Source organism: Neopsephotus bourkii, unplaced genomic scaffold (genome assembly GCF_033783945.1).
Source record: "Neopsephotus bourkii isolate Nb327-2 ecotype Australia unplaced genomic scaffold, CSIRO-AGI_Nbou_v1 NB_1394, whole genome shotgun sequence".
Classification (NCBI taxonomy): Eukaryota; Metazoa; Chordata; class Aves; order Psittaciformes; family Psittacidae; genus Neopsephotus; species Neopsephotus bourkii.
The window spans coordinates 4,248,170-4,267,955 of record NW_026901872.1 but is presented as its reverse complement, the minus strand read 5'-3'; the positions used below and the strand labels follow the sequence as shown (position 1 = coordinate 4,267,955).

At 38.2% G+C, this 19,786-nt stretch overlaps 1 protein-coding gene and 1 long non-coding RNA gene across 3 annotated transcripts in view; both read right to left on the bottom strand.

The window, feature by feature from the left end:
• KLHL1 (kelch like family member 1) overlaps positions 1–18,739 on the bottom strand; it is a 195,855-nt gene extending 177,116 nt beyond the window's left edge. The window contains exon 1 of the mRNA XM_061367773.1: positions 18,160–18,739. Coding sequence (XP_061223757.1) covers positions 18,160–18,653 — 494 coding nt within the window. The 5' untranslated portion in view covers positions 18,654–18,739. The remainder of the gene's footprint in view (positions 1–18,159) is intronic.
• The window catches only part of LOC133220028 (uncharacterized), a 901,957-nt gene that overhangs the window by 683,680 nt on the left and 198,491 nt on the right, over positions 1–19,786 (bottom strand). The window lies entirely within an intron of this gene.

Here is a 19,786-nt window from a genome sequence, read left to right as displayed (position 1 = left end):
TTTAAAATTTTCAGTCTTAGGATATAGGAAGATGGTAGCAAATTAACAAGTTGACCTCTCTTATGATACTTCTGTTCTCAGCTGACATACAGTAACTGTCCCTGAAAATGCTTCTAAACTGATGCAGCTGTAAAGTAAAATGAATTAAACAGCCATGATGACAGTATCAGTTTACATTCTCCTTACAACTGTTTTTTTCAATTGTTTTGTTTTATACTTCCTATAATCTATTTTTTTTTTGCAGTTTGGAAATCACTACAGTGATTTACAATTACAAATTAGAAGTCCTAATATTAACCAGACGGAGGTTACTTTTTAACCAAGACTTCACTGTCAACATTCTAATTTCAATTTAAAACTTTTCCATATATAGGAAAATCACATTTTAATAAAATCAAACAATCCTGTGAGCACCAGGACTCGTGAATCTTGATTTTTTATGCATTTTTGGGGTTTGGGTTGAATTACAAGATTTTCTGTTACCTCTTCAAAGACATATTCTGCCTTTTCATAAAGTAGTTTGGTGGTTGTATTTAGGCTGGTGAATGCTATGATGTTCAAATGATAGTGTTTTACAAAATGGTAGGAACATAATTATTTTGGGTGCTTACTGTAATTCATATTTTTTTTCTGATATGATAAACAGAAAAGGTTGTGATGCAAGAATTAAAACACAAAATTATAGTGAGATGGTGTAAAACCTGATCTGGAAGGAAATCATACTTAAAATATACACAAATATCCAGTGGTTGAAGTATTATGCTCGCTCACACACTGTTCATAAACATATTTTGCCACCTTCAATTCTATGGTGCACAACAGGTTAACACTAGCAGTGTCTGACTACTAGCATCCAAGGTTCATCCAAATAGTTGAATGCCAGACACTTTGGCACCTGTATAATCATCTGAAGCTATTTTTGGACTGTATAATGAATTTCTGCTTTCACTTGTTTAATTAATGCATGTTCTTTTATAACACAGACGGAGGACTCATCTTGTGCAGCATATGTCACATCTTTTGTGTTCAAATAACTATATTCAACTGTTGAGTCCATTAGGTTGGCAAGATGAATACTGGACTAGATGTCTTTCTTTCAGATGAGTAAAATTAAATTGGAGAAACTCCTATTAGTAAACTAATTGTCATGGAAAAAACAAGGCTAAAATAGCTTCATCAATGCTGACTGCCTGCAGTTTTAGCAAAGAAAATTTAGCAAAGCTGTTAAATTGTTTGGGACCTGATAAGCCAACACACAAAAATAATGCTAAGAAAAGTTATGGTAGTGTAAACAGGGTTGTAAGAAATTTTGTACTCTTCATTGCATGCCACTTCTCCAAAATTTTCTAATTATATTACCTAAGAATTGTTCTTTTATTCTCAGGAATTAATTTCTAATGCAATGTAGAGATCAAAAAGAAACGTCATTTTAAAAAGGTCATACAGCAGTGACAATACACAACATGTGACAAAAGGCTTAGCAGAAGAATGACACTGCTTTTTTTGCCTCTATTGAGTTTTTAAGAGAAACAGTTATTTCTGGTAAGAGTGGTATGGCTCACTCCCCTTTGACACTGCATCTTATTGAGTACTTATCAGCAGTAAAAGGAAACAATATGTTGAAGTATTATGTTTATTAGCAAACTATAAACAACAATGTAAGACCGACTGTGTATATTTATTAAAAAGGCTACAAATATTGCAAAGTTTACCCAGCTAGAACTGATTATTTCTATTTTAATTCTGGCCTGTTTTCAATAATATACCGAGCCTGTATAAATGTAGAAGACTAGATAATAAAAAATTAATGAAGTGAGATAACTATATACCCGGAAGAACTTACATCAACAAAAATGTATACATTTTAAAAATATTCACATGATGGCAAAATTCTTTAAAAGAGGATCTCAGAATTAATGACAAAACATAGTTTCCTTTTTCCACTGGACTTGTAACCATCTCCTCAATCATTTCATGGGATTTTGAGATTAATAGTTTTCCAAGGCTCTGACAATGTAGTCAAAGCCTTGATGATTCCATGAAACAGAATTCATAAATTAGTAAATAAGAAGTCTCAACCACCTAAATTCAACACATTCATTTGACCCATTTATTATTAGTTTTTGTGAACACTCTTTTCACAATGACCCTTCCACGTCGAACTGAATTCGAATAGAATGATCGCATTTAATACCTCTTAGTTTCCACTAATTTTCAAACAAGCCTAAAGGAACTCTCTATAAGAAGGACTCATTTAAAAAGCATGCTTAAAGGTAAGACATTGTTATACAAATCAGCATGAAAAGTAATTTGAAAGATAAAGCAAATCAGGGACTTAAAAATAAAGAAAGAATTTTATAAGTTTTTTATTTTCTATTATCACTTCTTACATGAATTGTAGGTTTTAAATTTTGACTTTTTTTGATATTTTCTGATTTTTTTTAAACTTAATAACATATGGTTGGCCTCAATAAAAAATAATCCAAATAAAACAAATAATCAGGAATACAGTTACTGGAAGGTGTCAAAGATTTATTTCCGAAGCTCTTGCTTCAGATTCCTATTATGTTGCATTTTGGCTTTCCAAACATATCCATATATCCATTTCCTAATAATGTTCTGAAAATTCCACACTGCCATCTGGAAATTTTCCAGACTCCAACCCTGTACATAAGTTTAAAAAAGAAGACTATTATTACAGAGGATCAAAACTTACAGGAGAACTCACAAAAATGCACCTAAATTTACAGGATTTTTTGAAAATCAGCACAGCAAACACAAGGCATGCAACATAATTTACAGAAACAGTCATTAGTAATAGCTATGTTTGAGACATAGTTGTCTTTACATTAGATTAGCTTTAGACTGAGCTTTGATATTCTGAAATTTGTCTACGGTATACGACATAAGGTTTCTGTTTGGTTAATTTTTTTAATTAAGTTTTTAACAGTGTTCTGTTCCTGAAGAGAAAAACAGCTATGAAAGTGGAAAAGAAGTAATTACAGTTGCTGCTTACTCTAAAATGATGCTGGAATTCAGTCTCTGGGAGAGATTGACAGTTATCGTAATAGTAAGGAATCTTAGATAAGTTTCACCTGCATGCAAACAGGAAATGTATTTTTCTGAGCTGCACCAGGGTCTCCTCCAATTTAGCATTATTATGAAAAGACAAAAAGGCAATACCATTACCTGGATTTTTTCCAGAAAAAAAAGGAAGCAATGAAAAAATATATTAAAAAAAAAAAAAAAGAAATACAAATCAGAAAACAAGCTGGGACCCATCTACTTGGCATTTCAATACGCTGAAATGTGCAGAGATGTAAGTTTTATTACAGTGTTGTGGCCCCAACAGCAGAGTTCAGGACATATGATCAAAACATGACATTTGAATAAAGAGGCAGTAGTACTTCGGAATACTGTTCCTGATTTCCTGGCTTGCCTATCTATGTTTATATACACAGGAACATAACTGTGTATATGTTGAAATACATAGATTCTTCACCTTTTAATATATACAGAAAAAGACATACTGATATTTTTCTGCTTAATTTAGACCATAATCATACTTTCTCCAAAAGTTTTAGCAGACAATATTATCTACATAATATTAGCCGGAGCACCTATCATCTGTTTGTAATAGAATGAACAAATGAGTGGGGTTTGTAATAGAATGCAATGGGTGGGGTTTTCCCAACTGCTGTTTTCATATGCTGAGGTATATTTGAGCTTTTCCTACAGCACAGTAATCATTTGATTAGCTCTGTTTAGACTACATGAACAGGCAAGAGAGAAAAACACACCCCTGAAGAGTGAAGTTATTGACTTCACTTGCAAAAGAACATACACCTAGGTATGCCTCTGTTGTATATATCAATGAGTCTGCAGAAAAAAAAAAAAAGAAAAAAAATCTTTGTGAGATTAATTCTTGAGATTAATTAATCTTAGGGTTTTTTTTAGTTTTCTGTATCTTGAACATTTTTACTGATCTTTTCAAAATGTTCTTGTGTCAGGCACAAGGAAATGAATATATAATGTAGTAGACATATAATTGACAAAATATTTAACACCTGTATTGGTTCTTAATCACTGAATCATAGAATGGTTAGGGTTGGAAATGACCCTCAGATCCAGTACCAATCCCCTGCCATGACCAGGGACACCTCACACAAGACCATATCACCCAAGACTCTGTCCAACCTGGCCTTGAACACTGCCAGGGGAGCATTCACAACTTCCATGGGCAACCCATTCCAGTGTCTCACCACCCTCACAGTAAAGAACTTTTTCCTTCTATCTACCTGAACTTCCCCTGTTGGAGTCTGAACGCATTACCCCTTGTCCCATCACTAAAGCCCCTGATGAAGAGTCCCTCCGCAGCATCCCTGTAGCCCCTTCAGATACTGGAAGGCTTCTATGAGGTCTCCATGCAGCCTTCTCTTCTCCAGGCTGAACAGCCCCAACTTTCTCAGCCGATCTTCATATGGGAGGTGCTCCAGTCCCCTGATCATTCTCGTGGCACTCCTCTGCACTTGTTCCAACAGTTCCATGTCCTTTTTATGTCGAGGACACCAGAACTGCACACAATACTCCAAGTGAGGTCTCAAGAGAGCAGAGTAGAGGGACAGGATCACCTCCTTCGATCTGCTGGTCACGCTCCTTTCGATGCAGCCCAGGATACAGTTGGCTTTCTGGGCTGCAAGCGCACACTGAAGCCAACTCATGTTCATTTTCTCATTGGCCAACACCCCTAAGTCCTTCTCCGTAGGGCTGCTCTGAATCTCTTCTCTGCCCAACCTGTGGCTGTGCCTGGGATTGCTCCGACCCAGGTGCAGGACCTTGCACTTGGCATAGTTAAACTTAATGGGGTTGGCATCAGCCCACTTCAGAACCGTATCAAGGTCCCTCTGGATGGCATTCCTTCCCTCCAGCATATCAACCGAACCACAGAGCTTGGTGTCATCGACAAACTTGCTGAGGGTGCACTCAATTCCACTGTCCATATGGCCAGCAAAGAGGTTGAACAGGATTGGCCCCAGTACCAAGTTCTGATGGACACCACTCATTACCTGTCTCCAGTTGGACATTGGGGTGTTGCCTGCACCTGTGTGCAGCTATCCAGCCAATTCTTTATCCACCAAGTGGTCAATCCACCAAATTTATGTCTTCTCCAGTTCATAGACAAGGATGTCATGTGGAAGTGTGTAAGTTTTTGGAAAGAATCTTTTCAACTAATTTCTCTTTCAGAAGGAAGCCTCTTAAGTGAGGGTTCATCAGACAAGGCAAATTTCTTCCTTTCTTAATTACTCTCTGCCTTGTTTTTGTAACATAATTCCCAAACACCACCACAAAGGAAACGGGATGTTTTGGACAGCAATCTCCTTGATTATACATCCATGTTTGATTTTGTGAATTACACTCTTAATGCTTTGTACTCTTTTATAACAAGAGGATTAAGAGCCTAGGACATTATTACAACTCCTTTAGTAATGCTAGAAGCTTGTCTTGAAAACAGTGTCACCTGAAGAGAAATCAACATACCAGCTTAGATGGGCTTGAGACAAGTGGCACTACAGAATACTTAATGCTATTAGGAAACTATTCAAAACTACTTTTAAGTCTATTTTGTATCTAATTCACTGTTTCCAGAAGCAAAGACTTAATGATATTCTTTAAACTCTTTTTATATTATATAATGAGATACATGACATTGAATTGTCTTATTTGGGGCATATCAATGAAGATGTTGTGCAGAAAAGAACATATGCATTTTCACATAATTAAAATTATAGAGTTTGAGGAACTAAACACACAAGTTTTGATTATGCACTTTAACTTAATTTTTATGAGTACGGTGGGTGAATTTATTTTACAACATCTATTTGTAAAAGATAAAGGGTCTTGCCTTTAAGGACTCAGACTCAAACCGGCTTCTTTAGTTTTTAAAATTTCCCTATATATTTCAGTTATTTTTGTTTCAGTGTTATGTTTTTTTTTTTTTGAAAAAAAAAACCAAAACAGGTAATACTGGCATTTATTTCCAATTAGTACTATTTCTTTAAACTCTAAGCTTTTTAAGATATGCGTATGTTAAATGCCTAACATGGTGGGGACTGATTTTGGTTATGCATAGCCATGAGATTTGACACACCACAGTACCCTCAGTGGAAGAGCAAATTAAACAAGGATGTCATAAAATGTAAGAGATGCAGGTACTTAAATTATAAAATTATATACAAAGAATGCTGTAAAAATGGGATGATAACAAAAGACATTTAATCCCCATATGAAAAGTTAGAACTTTTTTTTAACTCTTTGGCAGTATCTGTGGCCAATCATTTCATGGAATCATACTGACTGACAAAGACTGTGAGAGATTATTTAATGCACTTACTTCTTCGAGTCAGGAGGGCTTTCACGTTTAAATGTGTCATGATTGATGAACACTGGTCTAGCCTGTTCTTCTAAGATCACACATCAGATGGTCCACACCACTCCCAGGAAATCTGTTCACGTGCATCAATATCTGTAGAATCAGTTTCTTACTGATCATCTCCTGGGTAATTTAAATCTTTTAAGTCAAGTCTTTTCCTACATTCCTTTCATAGGAAGAGCAGAAGAATGATATTGCAAAAACCTTTTAAAAAAATAATATATGTAGATATAGATAGATACAGCTATAGAATCATAGAATCATAGAATAGTTAGGGTTAGAAAGGACCTTAAAGATCATCTAGTTCCAACCCCCCTGCCATGGGCTGGGAAGCCTCCCACCAAACCATGTCACCCAAGGCTCTGTCCAACCTGGCCTTGAACACCACAAGGGACGGAGCACTCACAACTTCCCTGGGCAACACATTCCAGTGCCTCATCACCCTTATAGTAAAGAACTTCTTCCTTATATCCAATCTAAAACTTCCCCTGTTTAACCCGTTACCCCTTGTCCTGTCCTAATGAATAGTCCATCCCCCGCATCCCTATAGGCCCCCTAAATATAAATATAGATATATATACCTATAGGCCCGCTATATAAATAGATATAGATATAAATGATACAGATATATGGATACAGATGATAGATTATATAGATAGATATAGATGATATAGATGATATAGATATAGATGATATAGATACAGATAGATATCCTATGGCAATTTTTTTGGTACATGTTTTCTAAAATTCTTGGGGTTTTTTGTTGTTTTTCTGCCTGGAATTTCTTAATTTCTTCAGACAACCCATACTTGTCTTGACTGTCCTGAACAATATAGTACAGCTAAGGCTCTACCAAAGCTGATCAGAGGAATTATTTGTTTTCCAGGCTATATATCTGTTCATGTATTCCCATGATTACATTTTAGCTGCAGCATGGCATCATTGCCTCATATTTTACTTGTTCTTCACTAACTGCAACACTTCTGCTGAACTTCTATCTAGGCATTTGATCCCACTGGCTATCTCTTCTGATTATTCTGTTTTTTCAAGATTATTTCTTTCTATTTCTCTTCTGTAACATACTGGTGGAAACTCTAAGCCTGTTTCTGTCTTTATTTTTAAGAAGCTCATGCTTTATTTCATTATTTACTCATTAGTGACTACAGTGAAAATACTGGGCCCAGAAGAAATATATGAAGAAGTCCACCTGATAGAACTATTTTCCCTACCTTTTCCATGTGAACAAGGCTTTCCTCTTGCATACCTTTTATAGCAGTTTTCATAAATTCCACTTCCACTGCAAATGAACAGTGCACAGAAGCATTCACTTTCATCTAAATTTCAATCCTTTCAAAGACTATTACATTTTCAAAACAAAGTCATTCTCTTCTAAATTAAAATGACAAGATATGCAAATGTCAATTCAGGAGAATTAATTATAATCAAATATGGTGAAGGTATTGTTAATTAACAAACAACTATTTATTGAAGCTTTTTCTATCAAAAAGATCTTCTGAAATGTAGCAGCAATTTGAAGCCCTTATGTCTGCCAGTGGAAGACTAATTTGAAATATTAGGAATTTTTTATTCTATATTATTTACTTCTCTCTCCTTTTCTTTCTCCTTCTGTCTTCCTTGCTTTGAATCTCATACTTTTAAGTTTTGTTTACTATAGATACTTCAGGGGGTAAGGTAGGGACACATATTTATTTGGGGGTAGCTTTAATCTGAATTTCAGATAATTAACATAAAGAGTAGGTTATTATTGTGGATAAATTAATAATAAAAATTAAGGCAAAACAACAGACAAAATAAAAATCAACTTGCATAAATAAAGCCACTAGACATTACAAGCAGAAGGCACAAATTTAGCATGATGGTTAATACTATAAAATTATGTAATAATTTTATAAAAATAATCTTCTTGATATACACAAATGATCATAATTCAATTGCATGCATAAAAATGCTTGAGTGCATGTGGAGATTAAAAATGAATAGATGCATACTAATATTATTCTAGAGTCCAATTTATAAGTAGAGGAATAACATGGAATTTGAGAAAAAGTAGTGACTGAAGGCCTGAATTAGTGATACACCTAACTTGTCTAAAGCATAAAAGGAAATATTTATCTCCACAGATAGCCAGAAGTCTAAGAACAGAAAGCTGATATCTGAAGAACCACATACTGTTGCAAATATAGCAGGACTGCTCTTTCTGCATGCTTTCTCCATACTTAGAACATTTGCCCAAGAAACGTAAGACAATTTCTATGCCCTGAAAGAACTTCTTCATTGATAAACTATAAGATATTCCAGTAGCAGATAGTTTCAACAAAACCACACAACACAACACAACAATCCATTAGATATGCATTCTGTATTTTCCTTCTTTCTGTATTGTTGCATATTGAACCCTATTTATAGGTATGAATCACCTACATACTTACATAGCTTAAGAATCACTATAAACAATTAGGAGGCAAAACAGGATTCAATTCTAGGGCTACATTCAGGAAAGAAGGTACAAATGTGCGATTATACCCGCTCAGATAGAAGGATCTTTTGTGCTCTTTGATTTGATTTGGTCTGGGGTTTCCCTCTGAGCTTTGCACAAAGCAACACTACAATAGCAGCAAAAAGATATCATAAGATCAAAACGATGCTGCTTTTTCCATATGGTTAGAGTGAGAGCAAGGGTAAAAACGGGTGAAAAATGCAAATCCAAATGTTATAAAAGGTTGAACATTTTAATGTAAAATCACAATAATAAGTTGAAACTGTGGGTAAAATTCTTGGTAAACTATGACTTTTTGAAATAAAAATCTAAAAATTTAGGCACTACTGAGATTATATTTTTGGTAAAGTTTAGGATTGGGGGCTTAGTTTGGGGTTTATTCAGTATTACTAGGGATGACTACACACTTGGCTTACTGTGGAAGCTGCAGCAGTTCTCAACTTTTTACAGGACAGATTTCCTTTCTGAAACTTTTAATGGGACACATCTAACTATTTCGCTAGTGAAAATAAATTATTTTAGGTCACCAATCCCGTATTTTAAAAAAATTGCTCAAACACCAGCAGGAAATACGTCTGCTCCAAAGTTCTGCTAAAACATCATAGTATAATATTTAAGAAGCAGATTTCACCTAAAAAATGCAAGTTTGAGATATAAAAGAGCAATCTCTTAATCCACTTGAAACAGAACATAAAACCAAAATGTGTCACAAGGGTAAGAAATAGCTATTAGAAAGCAATGTTCATGTGTTAAGAACATGTTAACCTATATGTAGCAGCACCATACTTCTGAATCTAGCAGAGATTCAAGCAATATGCTCTACCTTTTCTTCATCTATACCATTTAAGTGAACTTTATTGATCACAAAAATTGCATAGGAAAATCAACTACAATTTATTTATTAATAACTAGGAATCTAAAGATTAAAACTATGTGTATATGCATAAACACAAAGCATGTATACATACACCCCATTTATATACATATATGCATTATGATGTTTATATTAGGAAACACTTCTGATACATATTAGATGTCTGTGTGCACATACAGATGTATATATATTGATATTACCATTATTAACTTTTTTTTTAACAGAAAAAAAAAACAACAAACAAACAAACAAAAACTATTCAAGCCAAAATTATTTCAGGAGGCTTACCTACAGATTCAACATCAATTAGATTTCCCAGCTGTTTTTCTCTGTATGAGCTTTTGCTTTTACTACAGAAAGGCTGAACAGCATTTCCCTTTTCTAACGCTGTTTGATATTACCTGTATGACAACCATAGTTTCAGAAGTATTTTACTGATTTAGCCACTTTCTGTGCAGCTGATATTTTCACTGCCAAATGTTTTCTTCATGTTGAATCTTTTGGAAACATTCCAGCAAAACAGTGCAAGCATTTCTGAAAATTAGTCTGGAAAAAAAAATGTTTTAGCTAATATTTGAAGTACAGGGATAACAACAAAATTAACTGTCAGATCTTGCTTTCTAGTGATTTTACTGGGTCAATGTTTCAAAGCAGCACCCCTACATTTATTAGGATGAGAGATACACTCTTTATTAATGCTATGACAATGCATTTAATTAACTTAGTTCCATCATTTTAAAGCAGTTAAATTTGCAATGTAGACTCCAAATGATGTTCATTTTCTCAAACTTAATTGAACATTAAACATTTAAAATGAACATTTAAATTTGAACTAAACACTTTAGACTACTCTTACACTCAGTGAAGAGAAACAGGCATGTCCAGAAGACAATTCACCTTATTCAAAAATGTGCATCTAAGAAAGATAGAAGACAAATCCTCATCATTGACAGAATGAAATACTCAAACTTAGGTGTCTTACTGACCCATTAAACATAACAAATGGTATCATCAACTTGGCAACGGCTGAGGAAACTGGTCAGAGAAACAGTAAAACTAGGAGCTGGAGAGAAAATATAGGAATGGTAATTCTATTCAAATTCCATTAAAACTGACAGATCAGTTGGAGGAAGGTGTAAATGATACTGAAATTCAAAAATTAGTGACAGAGAAACATCAGAATGAGAGATCAGACAAGCTGTTAAGGAACTATAGGACAATTGCACTTGATTTGTGAAACTATCTAGGGCAAGATACAGCGAAGAATAGACAGTTCTGCATTACAGTAAGCAACCTGTTGAGTAAACCAAGGACGCAGATCTTAAGAGAAGCCAGTAAAATCAAGTAAGACTATCTGAGTATGATGGTGCATCCCCCTCCTTTCCTCTTTTCTGGACACCTCTGTTTCAACAAGCAGCTACTATTAGGCCACAGACTTTGCCCAAATGCAAGGAGTTAGACAGCTGGAAACCCCTGACCATTAACTGTAACTGCCTAACAAAGGTAGGAACAGCCATGCAGATACTAGGAAGGTCACATACTCCTTGATCATATCAGGAGTTCTTTTGAGATGGTAACTCATTCCCTGGAAAAGATTTGAGACCAAGATGAAAATTTACTGACTAAAGCAAATCATCTTAAGACCCTAGAAATAGTAGTCCCAAGAGAGAGTGAGCTCTCTGGGACCCAAGTGGGCTGGGACCAGTCACGTCCCTCCAAGTGGCACAGCCTTCAAAGTTAGTAAATTCTCAGTTTATGAAACAGGGCGGATAATCTGCCTGGACTGCTATCGCTGCTCACTGACACTCAACCTTTTGTCCATTGAGGAGTGTTGAGAAAGGTGATGTGAGTATATTACTTTTCACAGCACCTGAGGAAAATTTTTAACATATGTATGTGTATATATGTATATACATCTATATATTCCTGTCTCTCCATGTTGGTATGTTGTTTTAGCTTAGCTACTTCATTTTAAATGTATATATATTAGCTTCAATAGCCAAGTGTTTTTAGAAATCTCATGATTCATTTTAACAACACAAACTGCTCCTAAATTACACTTGTAATCCTCTAGATGTACACCATTGTCCAAGTCTGATACTAGACTTGATCCATCTGCACTTAGACTCCTCTCCAAAGCAAGGGAGTCTAGTCTCAACCTTGACTGCTGAGTCTGACTTAAAGGGAGGATGTCCTTATTTTCTTTATTTCTTTCATTAGACACAAACCATTGACCAGTCTGAGACTAAAATTGGGTCCAGCTGCACTCAAGCTCTTCTCCAAGAGGAAGTTTAGGAAACAAGGGGTTCCAATCTGAAACTTGTGACTCAATGGGAGGGTTTCCCTTACATTTTTCACTTTCAAAACCCCTACCTCAATTTTCTTTTAAATTCCTTTAAACATAAAGTGTTGCCAAAGTCTGAGACTAGGACTAGATCCAGCTGCACCTAGGCTCTGTTTGTTTATAAAGGGGGGTCTAGTCTGAACCTCATGACTCAACAGGAAGGTCTCCCTTATTCCTTTGTATTTTTGGTTTCCATACACATTATTTCAATTCTGTCTAAATCACTTTAACCAAATCCCATATAAAACATTGCCAATTCTGACACAAACTTTTCCTGAATGTAATAGAGTGAACCTTGCCATCAAATTGAACCACATATTCATAAATTTCTATTAAAATTACTTTTGATAATATATGTGACAGTGTTTCTTTTAGTGACCTGGAACATTAAGTTTCACGACACTAAGTAAGGAAACTCAGAAATGGTTTGAGATTGTGGAAAGGACTAAAAAAGAATAAGAACCAGAAAGCAAACACATAATTAAGACAACAAGAGCTTAAAGAGGAGGGAGCAAAAGGAAGTAAGTTTGGGAGCACCAAGAAGAAAAGTGTATGAGTCTGTCCTTACTACTAGGTTCCCAAATGCAGCAGAAGACACTGAAGGCTTGCTATCCCTTCAGCTATCATCTACTCCAATCTTTCTGCACAGGAAGTATACAATCACTGTTGTAATTATCCACACAAAAATCAACAACTTCCTTTTGCCATTAGCTATTCTGTCAGTTCAAGTGGCAGTGGGATATATACAGTGAATTCTCAAGTTTCAGCCCTGTATCCAAGTGGTGAATGCAAAAAGTAACAGCACATGAAATGATGTGTGTTGCTCCTCTTCCTTTGTTAAAACCAAAAAAACCCTAAACAATCCACATTAGAAATGACATTCTACAGATAGCAAAGCTGAAGACAACATGGGAAATTCCAGAACTAGATTTTCCTCTGACTTTAATTCCATTTATGTGTACCTACAGTCTCACTATGATCATGCACTATTTTTTTATCACAAGATTCTTTTGTATCCCAAGCACAGAACATGCATCCTCTGAGAATTAACCAGTACATTGGAAGAAAAAGGTCTGTGTTCTGTGTTGTGTATGAACCCTGCTTCTTTTTTTTTTTTCACGAAAAAGTGTGAGTATAAAAGCATAGAAGTTATGTAACCATTATTTTAAGTTTTATAACTGAGGAAAAGTCAGCTCATGGTAAAGAAAAAATAATTATTCTCTTCTGATTCTATAACCTATAAATGCAGAGTTATGTGATCTATATTCCACCTCTAGCATTAAATTACATTCCTAACAAAGCACAGTTAACACAACACAGCTAACAGAGCAGTTAGCTAGCCAAGTCAAATGGGAAATGCAAACAGCTACAAATTTGACATCTACGGTGCCTAATTTTAGAATTTGGCTATCACAGTAGTACCCACAGTTCATATTTTGATATTTAAATAATACAAAGAAGATAGCAACTCAGAAAGGCATTGAGTTGAACATTCTCTGTGTTCAGTTGAGAAAGTACTTAAAGATGTGAGAGTTTACAGGACAGACACAGTCTTGATCCCCCTTTTTTGTAAGCTCAGGTAACAAGGTCACAGCTGCAAAAAAGAAAACCTCATCTACTTAGAAAACAAAGCCCAGGATCCTCTCTTGAGACAAGGTACACATAGAACAGTATACCAAGTACTTAAGTTCTAAATTTTGATGGGAATTTTATCTACATTTTCTATAATTATCAGAATGTTTTCTTATTAAATCGGAAAACTGCATTGAAATTCTTGCTTATACTATCAAGTTTCAAACTCGTAACCTTCTATATCGTTGTGCTAACCACAAGGTGGTAGGCTTCTAAGAGAAAAGAAGGAAGACTTGGGAGAAATTAATGATCAAAAGCATAAAGTACAATATTTGTGGGATCAGAACAGAAAAACACAAAATAAATGCTTATCCAACAGTTTTGATTTTCTAGTTTAAAAATACACATTTTTATGTTCCTGATTTTACACTGATCATTATTGTTTCTTATAAAAAAATTGTTTAATTTAAATAAATAGTTCTGACTGTAGAGACTTCTAAACTAAATTGCTCAGTTAATGTTTGAATTACAAAATTATGCTCTTACTTTTTAACTTTTTGGATTCCCATTAATACTGAACTTTTTGCTTCCCACTGACAAGTTTGACAGGAATGGTAGAAAAAATTCCTTCCTCATGACTTTTTCTGGCAAAGCAAGATTTTAGTGTGAAACTGCTTGCGTAGGAAAGGCATGGTACTCAGTCATTTCACTTCTTGCTTTACATTATACTGTTAAACAGTATCTAATGGTGGGACAACTTGCCATCTTTCAGAAGCTGATTTATCAAACGCTTGTATGTTTTATGAAAGACTTCCTCACTGTCTGCTTGTTTTGTATGGACTAGGCATATCTACTTCAAGTTACCCTCAAACAAAATGTTTAGTGAATCCTGTGCTACTTACTCCTCTTGTATGCAGCCAGAGGACTCTGGGACTGCTTTGCAGAAGGGCTCATTACTTATGGGTGCAACTGAGACAAAAAAGCTGTATGCTTTGAAATGAGAAATTCAATTCTTTTTTTGCTTTTATATCTCTCTCTGACTCACCCCACCATTGTAGAACAGGACAGTTGTAAAGATAAACCCATGAAGTCTATGATGCACATACTGAGTATAGTGGTGAACGGTGCTGAGGGTTCATGAGTAATGATATCTTCATAGGATTCAGACAGTGTAAACCAAGCAAAGTATACTATCATTCCCTGAGGAACGAGGAAAGAAAATACCGACTCTTTGCTTATTAAGTGAATACTTTTCATGTTGAGGGATGATTAATGTGTCCTGTAAAATAAGCTATTATGATAAACTCCATTATAAACTCCTAGCGAGTGGCTGTATAGAAAATCTTAGCCACTGCTATTTTCCAAGCATTTCTGTGATTGATTTATAAATATGAATTGTAAATTCAGCATACAGATTTTGGTTTCTACAGCTTTTTCTTACAAAATTAAGATAAAAATAGAATCTATGTTTAACTATCTAATGCAGTTATTGCCAGATTTGTCATACAGGGTCTAAAACAATTTGATATGCAAATTTTCAAGCAATTTCATGTAATCAAATAGTGGTTTAATATTAACTGTTAACTTTAAAACTTTTTTTGTTTGTTTGTTTTTACAAATGCAAAATTGAATGTAGAACCATTAGGTCAGTACTTTATGCCATGTATGAAGTCCATCCCTTCATTCTTCTTAATGCCAATGGGCAGCCCTGCGAGAAGGACTTGGAGGTGTTCGTCAATGAGAAACTGAATGTGAGTCGGCAATGTGTGCCTGCAGGCCAGGAAGCCAACCGTATCCTGGGCTGCATCAAAAGGAGTGTGACCAGCAGGTTGACGGAGGTGATCCTGCCCCTCTACCCTGCTCTTGTGAGACCTCACTTAAGTATTGTGTACAGTTCTGGTGTCCTCAACATCAGAAGGACATGGAGCTGTTGGAGCAAGTCCAGATGAGGGCCATGAGGATAATCAGGGGACTGGAGCAACTTCCATACGAAGACAGGCTGTTCATCCTGGAGAAGAGAAGGCTTCATGGAGACCTCATAGAAGCCTTCCAGTATCTGAAGGGGGCCTACAAGAATGCCAGAGAGCAGCTCTTCATCAGGGACTGTAGTGATAGGACAAGAGGCAATGGGCTCAAACTTCAACGGGGAAAGTTCAGGTTAGATACAAGGAAGAAGTTTTTTATTGTGAGTGTGGTGAGACACTGGAATAGGTTGCCCAAGAAAGTTGTGAATGCTCCTCTGGCAGTGTTCAAGGACAGGTTGGACAGAGCCTTGAGTGACAAGGCCTATTGTGAGGAATCCTTGCCCTGGCAGGTAGTTGGAACTAGATGGAATTTTTCAAGACCAGGTTGGACAGGGTTTTGAGCAAGCTGGTCTAGTGGAAAGTGTTCTTTTCCGTGGCATTTGGGATTTATAGAAGGGCTAATTTCTACAGAAGCAGTAAGACATAACTTGCAAGGGCATTATAAGCTTGTTGGATCACAGAGCTTTCAAGCACAGCACTGATATTTCTGCATCACTTGACCACCTCTTGCCACAGCATTCAAGACTCATATAGGTAAATGAAAGAATCTTGGATGGAAAAAGAAGTCTCAGACCCTAAAACTATCTCATCTAAATATCTCAAAAGGTGGCATTTTCATTAATAATAAAATGGTATCTCCCTGTCTTACTTATTCTAGATCTGAACAATTTTAGCATATTTCTTCAAAGAGATGAGGAGCTACTGATGACTGGGTGTGTAGCTTCAGTAGCAGCGAATGAAGAACATGGAACAAATGGATTATAAAAAAAAAGAGCAGTAAGAATAAATTAGTTCTATATTAGCAGAGAATATATATGTGATGAGGAATTTCATTTAGCAAGACAATTCTTCTGGACAAATTAAGTGGTGCCATTAAAATTCAGTAAGCTTCTGTCAGCACTGCAGATATCTGAAGACTCTCAGATCTGTGACATACCTAATGTAAAATCTATAGAATGGGATTATATTTGTGCCAGTTTTTAACCTCTTCTATTCAGTTCAGAAAACTTGAAGAGATAAATTTATTTTGTTTTACCTGTCACATAGCATATTTCAATAACAATTTGTTTTGAATCCTACAATAAGCATCATGTTGTTCAGAATAATTCCCAGTGTTCATGAAAACTTCTGTAATGCTTTTCCTTTAAAAATATTACCTAATTGATTCATCAGCTATTCCACATTTCTTTAAGTCATGTAGTTTCTATGAAATTAACTATGATAACTGACAAAACAATTTATGATTTTCAAGTAGAGAATATATTACTTTAGGTCTGTCTGAAAGGCTTAACATGCTTAAAGTTATATGCACATGTATATTTATCTACAGCTATATTAAAATCAAACACATACACAGCAATGTCTCTTTATCAGATAAAATATAATAAAATATTTAATACCATATGCTTTACTACCAATATAAAGAACACAAATAATTCTTTTCTGCTTAGAAAAAGAACTTTTTTTTTTCCTTTTTTTTTTCTATAGGAAAAGCAGTAAATTACAAGGGAAATGAAAATGCAATTATTTTAACCATGGGGAGGTGGGGGCAAGCAGAGTTAAAGCAATGAAGCATTTCGTCCTCAGGATTATTTGTGTCACCGTATTTCTGATAGTTCTGTGTTCGCTACATTTACTTCTAATGATTTTAATTTCTGTTTGGGCTGGGGGAAGAAGAGGGGACAAGGACTGAGAAAGAAAAACAATTCAACATTAACTGAACTTTCATATGAGACACAAGCACCTGGATGTGTCTTGCTTGTTTTCACATATTCTCAGGAGTCACTCAGTTGATGACTAGTAAAACTAACAATTTTTCTCTGAGGCTGACACGATTTAGTCGCCAAGCTCCACAAAAGCGAAGGTTTTTACTTTTGAGCTTTTCACCTGCCATCTCAATACCCAGAACATCACCTCCCGCTATCATTTTAATGAACTTCTGAGAAAGTTGAGTGGTGACGATCCCCAGCGCGGAGCACCGGCTTTGAGATACGCGTGTGCCCAGGCCAGCGCCGCGGGCAGGAGCTGAGGCAGAGAAAGAACAGGACAGGGGCAGAGGAGGGGCAGGACAGCAGTAGGACAGGGGCAACGGCAGCATCCCCTGTCCGCGGCACCCCGACGCCGCGAATGCCCGAGGTCTCCTGAGACCCTCTGGCAGCCCCTCGCCCGCCCTTCCCGCTCGGCGGGGAGCCCTTCACACTCCCAAACCCTGCCATTTCAAAAGGAAGAGTCCTCCCAACCTCAGCCCCACGACCCTCCAGCAAAAATGTCCGCATACCAGCTCATCTGTGCCCCAGCCCCCGCGGTTGACAGCCTACCACCGCGGGCACGGGGCAGGGACCCCCCGACGCACCCCGACACGCGCCGTTTGCGCCGGAGCAGCCGCGGGTCCCTTACCTGTGCCCGCCTCCATCACCTGTTGCCCGGCTGCCTCCATCAGCACATCCCCCCGGCGCCTCCTCCCGCTCCGGCGGCTCCAGGGGCTTCTCGGGCTCCCGGGCCACCTCCATCCCACCGGGCGCCTCCTCCTCCAGGGACTCCACGTAGAAGACAGTGCGGGGCGGCGGCGGACCCGGCCCGTGCCCGTGCCCCAGCCCGTGCCCCCCGCCGGGCCGGCTGGAGGCGGACAGCAATGTCCCGTTGGGCGGGCTGGCGGTGGTAGCCGCGGAGGAGGAGGCGGAGGAGGCAGATTTCTTCCAGAAGATGCTGTTGCCTCTCTCCTGGCTCTTCAACAGGCGGCTCTGGCTGGGCCCCCAGTGCTCGAAGCTGCTGTCGGGCGGCAGGCAGCCGCCCCCCGCCGGGCCTCCCACCGGCGAGGGGTGGCTGAACAGTTTCCAGCGGAGGCGCAGGATGTGCTTCACGTCGAAGTCTTTCCTGCCGGAGCCGGACATAGTGATGCGGCGGGCAGGGTACGGGCGCGGGCTGAGGAGCGACTCACAGCGGCCAGGCAGGGCCGGGCGGCGGCGGCGGTCTCAGCAGCAGCAACTCGGTGCGGCTCCGCTCCCGGCAGTGGCGGTGGTTCCTCCGGGCAGCGCTGCGCTGTAGAGCGAGGGGTGGCAGCCGACGGGAGGAGATGCGAGCACTCAGCAGTGCAGAGAGAGAGGATGCATGGATGGATGGAGCGATGCACGGAGCCTAGAGGAGGTAGACACCCAGCAGGAAAGAGGGATAGACAAAGATGCCCAGAGCTGACGAGAATTACACGGTGATCAGTGGAAAGGGGAGGAGAGAAAAGCAGGAATGAGAGACATTTCTCAGGGGAAACAAGCACTTGCAAGGGAAGAGCGGGTGAGGGAGGCTGAGAAGACGCGCTAATCTGATTAGCGGGGAACCGAGCTACAGCCCGGAGAGGACCTGCAGCGGCAGCAGCCACAGCAGGAGGCAGGTGGCTCTTCCTCCCTCTCTTAGAGATCCGTGACCGAGTGCAGCCAGAGGGGAAAAACTCGTATGGAAGCCTGTCTCCACCTCCCGCCTTCCCATCCTGTTTCTCAGGGGAGTCCCATGCCTGCGGTTATCTGGGGTGGCAAATGCTGAGATCTGGCACACAGAAAGAGGGGCTCCTTTATATACACTGTACGCAGGAGAGAAAGGGAAATAAAAAAATCACGCCCCTGAGGCTGTCAAGGTTCTCAGTGTACAATTTTCTATCCATTTCAGCGCCTCTCACCAAGCCGCCCCCTCCCCTGTGTGTGACGCAGATGTGCTCTGGGGCTGTCAGTGGGAAGAGGCAGAGGGAAAAAGAGATGCTTCGGTTTTCTTCGTGCAAGTTGTCAGGCCACTAACTGCCACTCACAGCATCCTCCTCCCCTCCCTCCAGTGCAGGCCTCCTCACCTTGGTATTTCGGTTCTGAGAGTACAATGTAAAATTGGGAGCAAAATAAAGTGAAACAACAAATGCAGCAGCAAAGTAAACACAAGAGTGTGAATCACAGGAGTACAGACTTAATAGACTGCATGCAGACTGGGTGAGGTTACAGGTTAACAATTTATTCTGTTGGTTTAGTTTTGATGTACCAGTAGAAAA